Here is a 17,798-nt window from a genome sequence, read left to right as displayed (position 1 = left end):
TTGTACGGCTCTAGAAATTGAATAATCAGAACAGAACATCATGACTGTTTTGTACGATATATGGCTGTATCTTTTATTAACATTAGTTTTTCTTTTTCAGATCCTGCAAACACAAAAGGTTCTGCTTTAGAAGTCCCACAAGCTCAGAAACCTGGATCCACTTCCATACTAGAAGGACTGAGAACACCATTTGCTTCTCTGTTCTCATCCTTCAGGAAATCCAGAAAGCAGCATTTAAACTCTCCACAAAAGCAGCAGCAAAACTCTTTACGGTAAGCAAGAACCGTCCTATGCCATTTGAAGATCCCTTCTGTTATTTAGGGGACATGGTGGCTCAGTGGTTAAGACGCTGAGCTTGTCAATCAGAAAGGTCAGCAGTTCAGCGGTTCAAATCCCTAGCGCCATGTAACGGAGTGAGCTCCCATTACTTGCCCCAGCTTCTGCCAACATAGCAATTCAAAAGCATGTAAAAATGCAAGTAGAAAAATAGGTACAACCTTGGTGGGAAGGTAACAGCGTTCCGTGCGCCTTTGGCATTTAGTCATGCTGGCCACATGACCACGGAATTGTCATCAGACAGCGCTGGATCTTCAGCTTAGAAACGAAGATGAACACCACCCCCTAGAGTCAGGAACGACTAGCACGCATGTGCGAGCGGAATCTTTACCTTTGTTAGTTGGTCTTTATATATATGTATGTATGTGTGTGTGTGTACGTATATATGTTTATGTGTGTATGTGTGTGTGTGTATGTATTCATATATATGTGAATTTCCTATATATTTACCGGAAGTAAATGCTGATTTCCAGCAAAAACGTCATAAATCATGGTCATATGACTGTGGGATGCTGCACATTTGTGGGTTAGTTGTCGAGTATCCAAAATGTGATCCCAAGATTATGGGGTGGGAGTCATTAGGATTTAGAATCTGGGTCATAAGTACTGTGTTTTTGCGTCTATCCTAATTTCACAAGCGGCACGGTAGCTCAGCGGTTAAGACACTGGGCTTGTTGGCTGGAGAGCTGGCAGCCGAGATTCGAGACCCGAGCTTCACCCGACAGGTGAGTGCCTGCCCTCACCCCAGCTCTTACCAACCTAGCAGTTCGAAAGCATACAAATGCAAGTAGATAAATAGGTACCACTCAAGTAGGAAGGTAAAAGTACTCTGTGACGTCATGCTGGCCACCTGACTGTGGAAATAGCTTTGGACAGTGGTTGCTCAGTAGCCTTGAAATGGAGATAAGCACTGCCCCCTATGATCGGCAAACACTAATGGAGTAAAATCCACAGGGACTGCTTTGCCTTTACTTTTTTTTTTAACCTAACTTCAAATGATCACTAAGTGACCATAGTTAGTCAAGGACTATCTGTACTTCCATTGTACCTTTGGTGAGAGATTTGAAAGGACTTTCATGGCTCTTAAGGACACAAAGCAATTGTCAGGTCTGCAAGCCATCTTTTCTTTTTGGACTTCAGGCCTGCCACACTTGCTACTATTCATTTTCTATTGTGGGAAAATGGGAGTGGGGATTATACGGAGTTGAGTGATATGTAGCCATAATAACATTCTTCTTAGAAACTCAAGGTCATCTTTTGTCTCTGCACCTGGCTAGAACTGGATGGGTGGACTCTGCCTTCATGGCAGTGGAAGATTGGACCATGTGATGAACTTGTGGGTGTTGGTGCAGGATCTTGGACTTTCACCTGGGTGGGAAAACCTGGAAGCTTTCAGATTCAGGTTTTCCCAGGTGTGCCAACATGGCTCTTTTAATAAATTGGAACTTTGAGGAATTTTTTGCCTCGGACCCTGATTTAATTTTGGATGCTATTTGGAACCCTGGAGCAATCGGTTTCCCCTATTTCAACTTCTTGGACTCCAACTCAGAGAATTCCATTGCATTGACCAGGCTAGCTGGGAGATTTTGAACTGAATGCATCTGAAGGACACTAGATGCGAGAATTCTGTAATAAACAACCTGACTACTTAGCCCTTCTATGCTGTCATCATTAATCTAAATTACCCCATGGGAAGAGGCAGAAATACAGAAGACTGTACAAGAGTATTTCCAAATATCTAACTCAGGAAGAGAGGAAGCTGCCTCATTAATCATGCTCAATATTATCTATTGTATATAGCAATAACAGTAAATCTGCAGGCTTTCAGGTCGCCCCCCTCAATCTGCAGATGTTACTTCTTAGATCCAAATCTCTTTTGTATGCAGGCTATGTATTTTACTACTCAGTTGAGCCCTTTTATCTCAAACTACTTCGGCATAGCTGTTCAGTAATGTCAGACATTTTGAGAGACTTTAGTGGACTATATAAAAGCCACAGAGGAATTACCACCCGAATTGCAAGTTGTCAGCAAAACTTGCATATGGACTTTTTATTAGATTTTTTTTTTAACAATTTAATTTATATGAGTGCATATATTAAACATAGCGGTAAACAATAGGTCTATATAAATTTTTCATACAGGTCATGAGGGTGGAAACAATGAATTAGATCAATGTAGTACGTGAAAAGATTTTCAAAAGCCCTAAAAAAAATTAGTTCATAATTCCTGAAACTATACTCTGTTGTATTCATTAATTTATGGCTTATAATTTTCGGTCCAAAGCCCTAAATACAAACTTGGGTTTCTTTTATTAAGTCCTCAAATAGGAAATGGCTATTTTTCATGAAAGAGAAAAAAACGGGGGCTCTCTGCCTTTAAATAGAGTCTGTTAACATCGATGTGTGTGGATAAAGGACAGGATTCATTCTCATTCTCATTGTTTTTCTGGTATTATTGATTATCACTTGTGACTGGCAAAAAAAAGGTCATAAAATTGGACACAACTCCCTTAACAGCCGTCTTGCTTAGCAACAGAAATTATGGTCCCAATTGCGGTCGAAGGTTGAAGCTACCTGTATTATTACTATTGCTATTCCTGCTCTTAGATGTCATCTAGCATTCATTCTATCCCATGGTGGCGCAGTGGTTAAAATGCAGTACTGAGGCTACTTCTGCTGACTGCCGGCTGCCAGCAGTTTGACAGTTCAGTTCTCACCGGCTCAAAGTTGACTCAGCCTTCCATCCTGCCAAGGTCGGGAAAATGAGAACCCAACTTGATGGGGGCAATTTGCTGACTCTGTAAACCACTTAGAGAGGGCTGTAAAGCACTGTGAAGCGGTATATAAGTCTAAGTGCTGTTGCCATTGCTATCCCACAGATAGCGCTATGTAGCAGCCCAGCTGAGTCCATAGAGCAAGAGTCTCAAATTTTCTCTCACAGAAGCCCTCAGGGTCTATATACTTTCCATGGGGCGATCATCTGGCATTCCCTCTTAATTCTATCTGGTTTGCCTTACATTCAATAAAAAGATAAAACTGGGGTGGGGTGGGGTGGGGATTTCAGCTTTCTGGCCCAGTAGCATACAGGAGCATGAATAGAGATTTCAATTTTCCTTTCTACTTTTGGAGATAAATAGAATCAAACTTTGCTTTACCAAAAAAAAACCCTCCCTCAAAGATGACATTGGTCCACTATTTCTAATAAGCTGGGGAAGAGCTTTGCTTCCAAATTCAATTTTACTTAAAAAGAAATAATAGCATAAATATTCTGGAGACTAGTCTAAACCTGTATAGAATGCTCTACTTATTCAGAGAAATAAGAATAAGAGAATAACGCTTTAAGCATAAACAAAATAAATTAAAACTAAACACAATATCTAAATTAGGGTAGAAATTTATTCTAAACCTAAATCCCAAAGCCAAGTTGGTTGCTTCCTGGAATATCCCACAATTTCTTGGGAAACTTCCAATCCCCAACCAGAGTTGTTGGGAAGAACATGCTTGACATGTTTCTCAATTCAGGCATAGAAGTGTCTTAGCACTTACAAGCAGTATTCTGAATGATAGGAAATAATCTTCTTCTAATCTTCTCTGCTGTCCTTAGAATAAAATAGAAAAAACAGAGTTGGAAGTGACTTTGGAGGTCTTCTAGTCCAACTCTCTGCTTAGGCAGGAAACCCTCCACCACTTCAGACACATGGTTGTCCAATCTTTTCTTAAAAACGTACATGTTGGAGCATTCACAACTTCTGGAGGCAAGTTGTTCCACTAATTGTCAGAAAATTTCTCCTTAGTTCTAAGTATCTTCTCTCCTTGATTAGTTTCCACCCATTGCTTCTTGTTCTATCCTCAGGTGCTTTGGAGAATAATTGACCCCCTCTTCTTTGTGGCAGCCCCTGAGATATTGGAACACTTGCTTCCTTCATATTGCTTCCTCCATATTGCTGGAATTCTGCATTTATCATTAAAAGAACAGCCATTTTGTCGTGTGGCAGTTGACGCAGAGAGAACACTATTCAAATACAGTTTGAAAACTGTAACTGTTATGTCATAACCTTCCAAAGAGAACTCTAGAGATTGTAACCTCTGAGGATTCCATGAGCTGGTCCAAATGAAGGACAAGGGACAGGAGCAACAGGAACGCAAGTCTGGAGTTGGAGAGGTGGTGGAAGGTTAAAGGCTAAGACTGGTCTTCCATAATGCCAGTCACTGCTGTGGTTTGACGAGGTCCATGGCTGCCCTCTTGTGCCACAATGTTTACCTCTTCAGAGAAGATTACCTCTGTTCTGACTCCATAGCTGCCATCACGGTGTCCCATTACTTTACTCAACCTGAAGTTGCTTAGGTCCCTGGTCATCCTTCTCCTCTGACCAACAGTCCATCCGACTTGCCTCTTTAGCTTCTGATTCAGAAGATACCTAGATAGACCACTTTCTATGTAGGAGAGAAAGGGGAGAGGAATCTCTTGTGGGTGCCTGTTAAAGCCACCCTTGAGAGGGAGAAGGCTTTCTCTCAGGTTTGGAGACTGTCTGGAAATTTTAGATCGGCAGGGAGATTGAAGCACAGGTAGGTTACAATTAGCAGAAGTTCAAACAATGCAATATTTGATGTAGTGTGAATTGTAAATTGACGCCGGCTGTGTTTAACATGACCCAAAATTCAGTGAATGCATGGCCAGTGAGTGGGCAACTAAGGTTAGTGCATGCGCCGTTGCAATTGGGTTTTTCATGTGTTAATCTTTGTGTGTGTAAAATGGTGGAAAAGAAAATTCCATCAGAGGAAACAGTACAAATTTTAAAAAGAGGCTCATTATTGCATTAGAGTAAAAATTCGATATACTTGAACAATGTGAATATGGTCACAGCAAGGCTAAAATGGAGCAATCTATGGTACATGCCTGGATGACAGAATCTGTAGTTGATTTTTTTTCTTTTATTTTGCTTTCTATAGAAAGTTAACCATAAATCTACATTACAAATGCATTCTATTTTCTCTCTTACTGTAATATTTTATTAACATATTATATTTTCACTGCCTATTTCCATCAGGCTAGAACTGATTAACATATTTTCTATAACAATACCGCTTTGATTAATACAAATTCAAATAATAGCAATAGCACTTAGATGTACATACTACTTCCCAGTGCTTTACAGCCCCCTCTAAGCAGTTTACAGAATAAGCATATGATCCCCAACAATCTGAGTCCTCATTTTACCAACCTTGGAAGAATGGAAGACTGAATCAACCTTGAGCCAGTCAGGATCGAACTGCTGGCATTTGGCAGAGTTAGCCTGCAACACAGCATTTGAACCAATGCACCAACCAATGCATCCATTTCCTGGCATTCATTAATAGAGACCTACCTGAACTGTCAGGCTGTTGGATGGAAGAGGCACTGAACAATTTCCTTATTTCAGCAGGTTTTAATGCCTAGGAAGTTGCATTTTTAATCTTTGTATGAAATCAGATTGCTAGTATGATCTTGTTTCCTAGTTTGAGAGTTGTGTGCAGTGATGACAAATCCGCATCTGCAGTATATCACAATAATGTCAAAATGACAACAGATACACGGTAACATTGTATAAATACCATCCTTATCTGAGACAAGTATTGTACATAAATCACGGCATTTGCATGGTTATATAGTCAAACATGTTTTGACATTTCTGCCAATTAATGGTTTGAAAAAGTCTGAATAATGCAGAAGTAGCTGCATCTTTTTGTGTGGTGGCTCAATGGCTAAGACACTGAGCTTGTCGATCAGAAAGGTCAGCAGTTCGATTCGAATCCCTAGTGCCGCGTAATGGAGTGAGCTCCTGTTACTTGTCCCAGCTTCTGCCAGCCCAGCAGTTCGAAAGCATGTAAAAATGCAAGTAGAAAAATAGGAACCACCTTTGGTGGGAAGGTAACAACATTCCATGCACCTTCAACATTTAGTCATGCTGGCCACATGACCACGAAGAGGTCTTCGGACAGCGCTGGCTCTTCGGCTTTGAAATAGAGATGACCACCGCCCCCTAGAATCAGGAACGATTAGCACATATGTGTGGGGGGAACCTTTACCTTAGATGCTCCTTTTTAGAGAAAAGAAACAACAAATAGTCAAAAAAACTTGATGAAATCTTACCACGCACAGCATTCAAGGGATTTCGTGTTACAGTTTTATTGCAAATATTTGTATTGCAACGGAATGTTTTTGTAACAGATCCTCAGAAGATTCTTTACAGCAACGAAAAGAATTTATCTAAGTAATACGCAAAGGTCATAAAGAGTGGGGTTGTTTTCACTCCCTCGATTTGCTCTTTCAGGGTTATTAAAGAATACTGTTAGCAAAGTTGGTACTGGCTGGACAAATTCTGGAAATTGCAAGTCATCCAGAAATTGAGAAACACTCAAACTTTGAAGCTGTAAGTCTGAACTGGGTCCAGGCCACAGGGTGGCGCTATTAGTTTCAAACTTGGATTTTGTATGCTTTCTAGTGGCACTTCGAAGAAACAAAATGCTGAAGCAGAGGGTGATTTTGACTGTTCCAGCAAAGCTTCAATTATGGCCAAAGATTACAGCATACTTCTGATGGACATTTGCTCTGGGTGTGAGTTTTGCTTCATTTTTCCCATAACCCTGCAGTTTAGAGATAGATAACTTGCATTTTTCTGAACCTCTGGCTTGTGTTCTCTGCGGCCCACCTAACCAGAACTGCTGGCAACTGAAAGAATAATTTCTTACAATGTTGAGACCCGGAATGCCTGGGAAAAAATGCAACCTATGTACTATAATAGGTGTAACAAAGTTTTTTTTAAAAAAAATTCAAAATCTCTCCCAGCAATAAAGCAAAATAGCATCCCTACCCTTGATCTCCCCACCCTCGGCAAAAAAAATTCATTGCTGCCCCACCTACCAAAATGTTTATATTCCTTTTGCTTTAGCTGCTATTCATAGCCTGTAATTCTTATATTCTCGTGTATGGGTGTAAGAGCTGGACCATAAGGAAGGCTGAATGCTGAATAACTGAGTTGCTGGAAGAAATGTCCATCTGGGTTCAGTTCCAAGTGAGGAGAAAGACACTGGAAACATGGAGGCTGCTTGGAAAGATGTTTTTTAATGGTGGACAGGACCACATGGTTTGAGGTCCTGGGGGAAAAGGGAAGAGATGCTGAGACTGCCCTGGTTTTATGCCCTCTCTGGGCTTTTGAATTTGAGCTTGTATTCTGATTGGTTGTCAAACTCCCATGGGACCATGCAGGGGCAACTCTGTATGCTGTCCTAAGTCCCAAGCTTGGTTGAGCCTTGCTGGGCGATGATGTAATGAAAGGGCTTTGGGATTCCTATTATGGCTCTGCCTGAAGGAGGTAGATCTTTGTTATGTAGAATAGACTGGCCCAGGCCTTAATGACCCATTGACAAAAGGGACAGGGGTTGAGTTTCTGCCTCTCTTTTAGGGGAAATATTCTGCCTTTTTAATATTTCATTTTTTCTAGGAGTGGGGTGGGTGCTAACTTCCTACTGGGGCTTTTGAATTGTAGTATTGGATGAGATGAGGATGAGATGGTTAGATAGTGTCATTGTCGCAATGAAGATGAATTTAAGCAAGTGCCAGGAGACAGGGAAGGACAGGGAAGCCTTCAAGGGGTTATGAAGAATCAGACAGACTTAGCGACTGAAAAACAACAACATTTAAATGCAGAGACAGAGTGTTTGCTAGAACAGTGCAGTATTTCTCAAATTTGGCAACTTTACAATGTGTAAACTTGGGGAATACTGGTTTACTAGCTGTGTAATTCTGGAAGTTGAAGTTCATGCATTTTAAAGTTGCCAGGTTTGAGAAACACTAAAGTAAATGTTCCTCTCACACAAATGTGCTAGTCCTTCCTGACTCTAGGGGGCGGTGCTCATCTCAGTTTCAAAGCCAAAGAGCCAGCGCTCTCCGAAGACGTCTCTGTGGTCATGTGTCTGGCATGACTAAACACCAAAGACACACAGAACACTGTTACCTTCCCACCAAAGGTGGTCCCTATTTTTCTAATTGCATTTTTACATGCTTTCGAAGTGCTAGGTTGGCAGAAACTGGGACAAGTAACGGGAGCTCACTCTGTTACACAGCGCTAGGGATTCGAACCACCGAACTGCAGACCTTTCTGATCGACAAGTTCAGTGTCTTAACCACTGAGCCTTAGAGAAACACTCTGCTACAACAAATTGGACTTCCCTAGTGTTGTGTGGGATGGTGTTATTTACATTACACGTACTTTCTCAGGCCTGGTATGATGTAATCCTTGCCTGCAAAGAGCATTTGGAATCATTCCCATCGAGTGTCACGTGATGCATAAATAAACAATGCTATCACTATACTGATTGCAACATGTTTTATTAACATCTCCTGAAATAATAATTTTGCCTACTATACTCTTTTGAAGAGGACAGAGCAACAGACGAAATTCTGCAATCGGTACTGGAATCAGTCATGGAGATAAATAAAATGAAGGTGGGATTCATCCCCTCCTCATCTAACACAGGGCAACTGTGGAATCCAGACAGAAACACACAGCTATTACTCAAAGCCTGGGTGGGCAGATAATCTTGTAATCTAATTGCTTAAACTTGAACCATTTGATGTGGGAAGGAACTCCATATGACGCTTGGTTACATCATAAATATTCTCTCGAGTCACTAGGTAAAATTTGCTGGCATATGTAGCACCTTCAAGAGGGCATTTAACATTAAATCCTATTGATGAGCAAGCACATAATGGAGCATGGATTCTGTCAAGTGTCCAAGTTCAAAGCTTTAGAGCAGTGATGGCTAATCTTTTTGTCATAGTGTGCCGAAATCGCATGCGTGCTGCACCCATAATGCAGTACGACACAGCTCATGTGCACATGACCCCCCCCGGTACCCTGACCGCACATGCACACAACCCCCCCCCCCACTAGCAAGCCTCCTGGAAGCCTCCTGAAACCAAAAACGGGGCACGGGGGGCACCGCACTCCATGTGCATGCACGCGCATCTCCAGAATGCGCGGCAAGACCCAAAAATCAGTTCATCAGCAGGGGGCATGCACGCAGGTGCGGTGGAGCTGAACTGAGCGACAGCTCACTTGCCCGCAGAGTGGGCTCCACATAACACGTGTGGCACGCGTACCAAAGTTTTGCCATCTCGGCTAAAGAGGAATTCCTGAGAGCACAAGTGCAGTGGCCAAGACAGTGTGCAGATGGAAAGTTCCGTAACCTGTAGTACAAAAGCAGCATTTCTGTGGAGCTAATGGTAAATAAATAGTATTTTCCTGCTAAAGCAAATAACTTGGCTGGGATTGCAAATAAGAATAGGAGAGATTGGCATACAAAGGAAATGTAAGCCAAATTTGTGACCAGAACCATGCACACACACACACCCACGTAGGCAATCTTGGCAACTAAGTTCTCTATGTCTAGCTTTATCCAAGACGTCAGCAAGAAAATACACACAAAGCAAAAAAAGCTGAACAAAGTTGTCAAGATAAGGCAGAGCTAACCCTACAAAATTATTTAAAATTATTGTTATTTGGTAATAATTCCTCTTATAGATTCCGCCTGTGGAATCACTTATCCTGAGAAATAAGAGCTGTGTCCCACTGTCAATGTGTTAATATGGGCATGAGGATTTATGGGTCAATAGAGAATGCACCTGGACTGTGAATTAGTGATGGTTGTTGCTGTTAGTGTCGTCGTTAGTGTTTCGGGACTGTATGTTAGTGAGACTTTTATTTATTTTGTTGATATTGTTTACATAGCTTTAATAAAAACCACTTTCATTCTTCTGATTGAAGCTGCACAGGCAGGAGTGGGATTCAGCCAGTTCGGAGTGGTTTGGGCAAACAGGTAGCTCCGGCGATCAGCTGGGAGCGAACTGGTTCTCTCTGACCCTCAGATGCCTGCCCACCTGCCCCTGTGCTTTACTTACCTATATCCTCTCATCTGATACTCGCAGCTCCTCAGCTCTGTTACTCCCCAGAAGTAACGTGGAAGGTAGTTTAGTTTAGTTTTATTGAACTTGTATGCCGCCCTATTCCCCGAGGGGACTCGGGGCGGCTGACAAACTAAATAGGGAAAAGGGGAAGTACAAAAAACAAGAAGACAAGACAAATATAGAAAACAGATTAAAAATTCGTCAACAGCCGCAACAATTTGAGTGGGGCTGGGAACTCATCAGCCCCAGGCCTGCCGGAACAGCCAGGTTTTAACGGCTTTGCGGAAAGCCTGAAGGGTGGCGAGGGTCCGAATCTCCATGGGGAGATCATTCCAGAGGGCCGGAGTGCCACAGAGAAGGCCCTCCCCCGGGGGTTCGACAGTCGACACTGGCTAGTTGATGGAATCTGGAGGAGGCCTAATCTGTGGGATTAAATTTTGTTAAAACTGTGCGCACTCGCGGAGCGTGTGCACACAATCACCAAACTGGTTGTTAAACCGTCAAGATGCCATCACTATGCACAGAATATAATCCTCAAGAGAGAGCGCAGCTTCTCATCCTGTGTTTTGTATCTACCAATTCTTGAACCAGCCCCAAACCATCTCATTTTATTCACCATGACCGCATTTCACTTGCCAACTTCTGCATTATCAAATCTCTTTCAGAGCAAAGAAAACATGTGCTGGGTTGGGTTGGGTTGGTCTTTGCTTTGCTTTATTTTGATGCTTTCTTAATTTTTGTTTTGGAGCAAGTGGCAGGCAAGCTTTATGCATTTCAATCTACCAAATGCGTGACAGACGGCAGGTTCATAATAGCACATGATGCCAGGGGTGGGCTTCAAAAATTGCAGAAATGGGGTGGCTGCCCTGTTGCTGGGTGGGTGTAGCCATGGTGGGTGTGGCCTAGTCAGCCTTCTGCGTCATGGTGGGGGGGGCACTTTCCGCCCTCCCCAGGTTCTAGAGGCTTTTCTCGAGCCTCTGGGAGGGCAAAAACTGCTTCCCCTCGGTTCTGGAGGCCAGAAACAAGCCCGTTTCCAGATGTCTGGAACTTCCAGTAGTCCTGTTTTTTGCCCTCCCCAGGCTCCGGAAGCTGGAAATAGGCTCGTTTCCAGGCTTCAGGAACTTCTAGTAGGCCCATTTTTTGCCCTCCCGAAGCCTCTGAGCTGGCCCTGCACTTACCTGGCGTGATAAATGGGCCCCATGGAGACTCCTGAAAGGGGTGGGGTAGGAGGGGCCAGCCAGGGGTGGGAGGGGCCAGCCAGGGGTGGCATTTGCGGCTTCGCCAAACTGGGCAGAATCCTAGCTAGAGAATCGCCCGACAGTGTTCATATTTTGTATTATGCTCTGCAGGGGTATAAAATGGTATGAAATAAATGGCTTTGGCCATGCTGATATTTCTGGGCATTGCAGTCCACACTCTGTAAAATTGAGGAAGGCTGAATTTAGACATATTTCTTTCCATGAGCGTTTGGTTTGGTTTTCAAAATGGCTTTTTCGAAAACAACAGAAAAAGCATGCAGAGTAAAACAACTGAAGAACCTCCAAAGTTCTAAACTTTCCCCAAAACCCAAAATGTGTCTATCGTGATGGAATAGGCAAAATCTGCTCTGTAGATTTTAGATGGCTTTTCATATAAAGAAGAAATAGCACAACTGAAACATTGTTTTATATAACTATTCTTAACTTTCTCTTTTACCATTTTGGCTGTCAAAAAAGATTTTTTTCACTAGTCTGCCACTAACTCAGTGTTTCTCAACCTTGGCAACTTGAAGATGTCCGGACTTCAACTCCCAGAATTCTCCAGCCAGCATTCGTGAATGCTGGCTGGAGAATTCTGGGAGTTGAAGTCCGGATAGCTTCAAGTTGCCAAGGTTGAGAAACACTGCACTAACTGGTCAAGACAACGCGAGTCTTTTTTATTTCTTAAAAAAGAGTATTCCTTATAAGCAGTGTGTATGTCTTTGTGTGTGTCTGTGTGTGTGTGTCTGTGTGTGTGTTTGTGTGTGAGATGTTCCTGCCCATTGTTAGGTGTAAACCTTTTAGGAAAGACTCAGAACTTTTCTGCAATACTATCATATCTTACAGGAAGCAAATCCATGTGGAATGCTTGGTGCTTTCTGAGCTTGGCGGTTTTGTTTGTAGCCTTAAGTGCTGCTAAGTGTGGGGTTGGCTCCCTCTTTGTATACAGCAGTTTGGCCCTTCTGGTGTTGTTGGGGGTGTGGTTTCCTCCTTAGTAGTTCCTTGATTGAGTATTGTTATTTGCTTGATTGTTTGTCTGGTGTTGGGAAATTCATGTTGAACATTATGCAAACATCCTAACAGCAAGATCAAATTGATAAATGGAGACAATTATAGGGAGAGGTGATGAGTTCTGCTTCACTAGTTGTGTTCCTAGCAGAGACTAAATAGGCATTTGTCTGGAAAAAACTTAATTTAGTTTGTTGGGTTGAGTAGAATGTTGACCTCGCCCTAAATGGCTTTTCTAATTGTGCAATTCTAGGTGAAACCTAATTCTTACAGGAGAGGCCAACTTGGGAAGATAAATGCTCAATGCTGGTTTTCAAATACTACTTTGTAGAAGATGCTTGATTTGCCTATTTCAGATCAATTTGAGATGATGGTTGGCCACTTCTGATTATTTAACACACAGTTCCGTAATGTGATACAGCCAGGGTAGAAGTCAAAAGAGAGATGCATGACTGCTTAGTACAGCTAGTCCTCAACAGCCACACTTGAGACCCAAATTTCTGTTGTTAAGTACAGGTAGTCCTCGACTTAGGACCACAGCCGAGCCCAAAATTTATGTTGTTAAGTGGGAACTGATTAAATGAATTTTGCTCCATTCTACTACATTTCTTGCCACAGTTGTTAAGTGAATCACTGCAGTTGGTAAGTTTGTAACCTGGCTGCTAAGTGAATCTGGCTTCCCCAGCAACGGTCCTCAGTATGAACCAGTTGCCAAGCATCTGAATTTTATACACATGGAGAAGCTACACATGGTTGTATCTGTTGAAAAACGGTCGTAAGTCACTTTTTTCAATGCCGTTGTAACTTTGAACAGTCGCTAAATGAACTGTTGCAAATTTAGGACTATCTGTACGCCAATTGTTATGTAAGTCATGCCCAATTTTATGACCTTCCCCCCCACTTTTTAAGTGAATCACTGCAGTGGTTAAGCAAACTTAGCTTCCCCCATTGACTTTCCTTGTTAGAAGCTACCTTGGAAGGTTGCAAATGGAAATCACATGATCCCAAGACATTGCAATTGGCAACTGGCATGTATTTATTATAACAAGGGCTTAAAATGTTATCACATGACTGCTCATCCACACAGTATGGATGCTGTGACAGTTGTAAGAGCGACAAGTGGTTGGACATAAGTCACTTTTTCAGTGGTGTTATAACTTTGAATCAGGGATGGTATAGACTTCCCTACCAGTTCACGAATGTAAATGCGTGTGCGCTCTTCACGAGCACCTCCGTGCATGCACAGGTCCTTCTGTGCATGCGCTTTTGGCGGAAAAAGTATCCTAAATAGAATTTTCGCTACCGGTTCGGGTGATCTGGTCCGAACCGGTAGAATGCCTTTGCTTTTAATGGTTATTAAAATAGCTGTAAATCAAGGATTACCTCTAGATTACCCAGAGAAAGCAGATGTAAGGGACATCGGCTCTGTTTCCTGGGCCCTGCATTAGTACTGATATTGGTCATCCAAGCAGCCTTAGTTCCTGCTTTGAAAAAATATGAGGATAGTTCATGTGGCTGGAAGGATATGAACATGACGACAGATCTTCACATTCTCATTTTTTTTCTGAAAATATTTCTTCTCCAAGAAAATAATGTGTTGTTGTTGTTAGTTACAAAGTCATGTCTGACCCATCACAACCCCATGGATAACATTCCTCCAGGCCTTCCTCTCCTCTACCATCCTCTGGAGTCCGCTTAAGCTCATACCTACAGCTTTGGTGACTCCATCCAACCACCTCGTTCTCTGTCGTCCCCTTCTTTTTTGCCCTCAATCTTTCCCAAGCATTAGGCTCTTCTCCAGTGAGTCCTTCCTTCTCATTAGGTGGCCAAAGTATTTGAGTTTCCTCTTCAGGATCTGGCCTTCTAAAGAGCAATCAAGATTGATCTCCTCTAGGACTGATGGGTTTGATCACCTTGCAGTCCAAGGGACTCACAGGAGTCTTCTCCAGCACCAGAATTCAAAGGCCTCAATTCTTTGGCTCTCAGCCTTCCTTATGGCCCAGCTTTCACAGCCATACATTGCAACTGGGAAAATAATGTGTATTCCAAGATAAATATTCACTATTCTGCTGCAATGTATTGGTCATTGAAAATAGCAATAGCAATAGCAATAGCAGTAGACTTATATACCGCTTCATAGGGCTTTCAGCCCTCTCTAAGCGGTTTACAGAGAGTCAGCATATTGCCCCCAACAATCTGGGTCCTCATTTTACCAACCTCGGAAGGATGGAAGGCTGAGTCAACCCTGAGCCGGTGAGATTTGAACCGCTGAACTGCTGATCTAGCAGTAGCCTGCAGTGCTGCATTTAACCACTGCGCCACCTGGCTCTAAATCTTTGTAGGTTTCTGATGAATTGGGGGCAAAGGCATCATTATCCCATAAATGCCTTTAAAAGAAAAGCTTTGTACTTTCCTAAAGCTTAGCATTCCACTGAGGTGTTATTTTTTTCTTCAGTAATGCCATTTGGGTTGTGCCTATTTTGGCTCTCCTGACCTCAGTTTTCTATTAATGTAATTGAAGGGCGGCACAGGCCTTGAAGCATGAGAGTCTCTAGTTTCTTTGATCTGCTGAAAAGCAATTGATTGACTCAGGAACAGCAGTTGTAGTTTCTGTTTTGCTATTAACCTGGTGAGTAGGAAACCGGCACTTGTTTCCTGGCTTCTGGCATTGGAAACAGGATTCCTGATAGCCCTCACTTGACCCGTCACATCACATTAATAATGGAGGAAATGTTCCCAGAAAGTAGGAAAACTAGACCCAGGGGAAGGTAGAATTCCTGCTACATTTATTCATAATGAATGGAAGTGGGGATTTGGGGGAGCTGCAATGAGTTAGGCCAGGGAGGTCAATGTTGTGGCCCTCCAGCAGAGCTGGTGGCAGACTCAGACAGGGAGGAAGTTGGGGAGGAACATGGGCCAGTCCTGCAGTCTTGGGAAGGCTCTGAGGAGTGCTCTGCATCAGAGGCAGAGAGGGGGCCAGGACTGTCCGACAGTTATCAGCTGCCTTCGGAGTCGGAGATCAGTGGGGCAGAAGAACAGCTGGAGCCTGTTCCTGATGTGCGCCATGCGCACAGTTACCAGGAGGGGAACAATTAAGGAACAAGGGCCAACTCAGTAGTAAAGGCACAGGTGGATGGTGAATGGCCCCTCCCATAGGGAATAGCAGTAGGAGGAGCAAAAGGGGAGTAGAGTTTGTAGGAGACAATTCGTTTGCTTAACTAGTGTGAAGATTTGTTTGTGACTCAGAGATTCCTTGCCAATTATTTTCTTGTACAGCACTGCGTTTGGAAGATATCGGCCTGGCAGCTCTCCAACCCTGATAAGCTCTGTGGTTGTAAATTCACCCTTGAAATATTGTTTGCCGGGACTTTGCTGGATGTGATTGAGAGGAATTCACTTTAGCTTAATAAAAAGGGGTTTTGTCAGAACAAGGAGTCTGCTTCATGATTTTGTGTAGCCTAAGTCAGAACAGTCAAAGTGACATCATCAGGACATCGTCACATGATATATAGCGACTTTTCCCCCCTCCGCTAAACCGGGCATGGGTGTGGCCAGCACGTGACGCATCTGGCCCACGAGCCCCCAATTTCACACCCTTGAGTCAGGCTGAAAGGAGGAAACTAGGCAATTCATGCTTGCTTTAATAGAAGTGATGGAGGTTGCTGTAGCCTGCATTTTTTCAAACTTACAGTCGGTGATCGGACGGGAAACTCTTCTCAGTAATGTCTCAATGAATTGTTGATGGAATGCCATTGGGATACCGGTATAAAACAAGTTTCAAAACTTGTGGGACATTGGACATTTCTAACAAGAGATTGGACAGCCATTTGTCTGAAAGGTATGGGGCAGGGCTGGAAAGAGAAAAGGACTGGGCCGCTGTGCCTCTGCCAGCAAAAACAGAGCTTGGGAGGGCTGCACACACGGCCCTCCCGAGCTCCTTTTTCACTGGCGGAAGGTTGCAGGAGGCCATTGCAGCCAAAAACGGAGCTTGGGAACCTTTTTTCGCTAGCAGAGCACTCGGGCCACCACAAGCACCCCCGACACAAGTGACGTCAAGCGGGCCACATCCACTCTGGCCATGCCAACCCCCCTCCAAGGTCAAACAAAACCCTGATGTGGCCCTGAATGAAACTGAGTTTGATATCCCTGGTATAGGGTTTCCTGCTTGAGCAGAGGGTTGGACTAGAAGACCTCCAGGGTCCCTTCCAACTCAGTTATTCTCAGAGGAACATTTCAGTAGCTTTCTAGTAAGCATTGACATAGAAATCCTCCATACCAATCCAGCCAGCTTGTCCATCTAACTCAAAATTATCTCCTCCGAGACCAGTTCTGTATGTATATAGCATGTGTATATGGGTGTTATATATGTGTTTGGGTAGATATATACATTTTCTCTTGACAGCAGGCAACAGATTTTCATTTTTAATATGGGTTGGTGTGCTCGCAGTAAAAAATGACAAAGTTATGTATCTTATCTTCTCCAGGGATTTTGCTATTTGCCCATTATCTGGTACTTCCTTCTAGGGAAGCCAGACTGAATAATTCAGGGTTGGGGAGCTGGAAACGTACTTCTTGAGGTTATCAAAAGATGAATGCATTTTCCTGACTTAAGGAAGTACAGGTTGTTGTTTTTGTTAGTTGTGAAGTTGTGTTTGACCCATCGTGACCCCATGGACAATGTTCCTCCAGGCTTTCTTGTCCGTGACCCGTCAAAAGCGCATTCCACAAAAGCGCGGTCGACGAAATCGCGTATGTGACGTCATCACAACGCGACAAAAAAGATCAAAAAATTGAAATAAAAATTAAATTACAGCAAGCCGATTCACATAAAGGTAAGGGTTAGGCTAAGGGTTAGGGTTAGGGTTAGGTTAAGGGTTAGGGTTAGGGTTAGAGCGTTAGCGTTACGTTTAGCGTTAGGTTAAGGGTTAGCGTTAGGTTTTTCGTTACGTTAAGGGTTAGGTTTAGGGTTAGGTTAAGGGTTAGGTTTAGGGTTAGGTTTAGGGTTAGGTTTGGGGGGGTTAGGGGAAGGTTTTAGCTTTATTTTTACATTTTTCGATCTTTTTTGTCGCGCTGTGATGACGTCACATACGCGCTTTCGTCGACCGCGATTTTGTCGTCTGCGGTTTTGTGGTAGAACCTTCTTGTCCTCTACCATCCTCTGGAGTCCATTTAAGCTCACACCTACAACTTCAGTGACTCCATCCAGCCACCTCATTCTCTGTCGTCCCCTTCTTCTTTTGCTCTCAATCTTTCCCAGCATTAGGCTCTTC

The 17,798-nt window shown here is 43.1% G+C and overlaps 1 protein-coding gene across 1 annotated transcript in view; it reads left to right on the top strand.

The window, feature by feature from the left end:
• The window catches only part of EXPH5 (exophilin 5), a 62,722-nt gene that overhangs the window by 22,511 nt on the left and 22,413 nt on the right, over positions 1-17,798 (top strand). The window contains exon 3 of the mRNA XM_032219388.1: positions 101-272. Coding sequence (XP_032075279.1) covers positions 101-272 — 172 coding nt within the window. The remainder of the gene's footprint in view (positions 1-100; positions 273-17,798) is intronic.

This window comes from Thamnophis elegans, chromosome 6, assembly GCF_009769535.1.
Source record: "Thamnophis elegans isolate rThaEle1 chromosome 6, rThaEle1.pri, whole genome shotgun sequence".
In the NCBI taxonomy this organism is placed as follows: Eukaryota; Metazoa; Chordata; class Lepidosauria; order Squamata; family Colubridae; genus Thamnophis; species Thamnophis elegans.
Note: the sequence above shows the minus strand (reverse complement) of the source record. Positions and strands in the feature narration are given on the sequence as shown.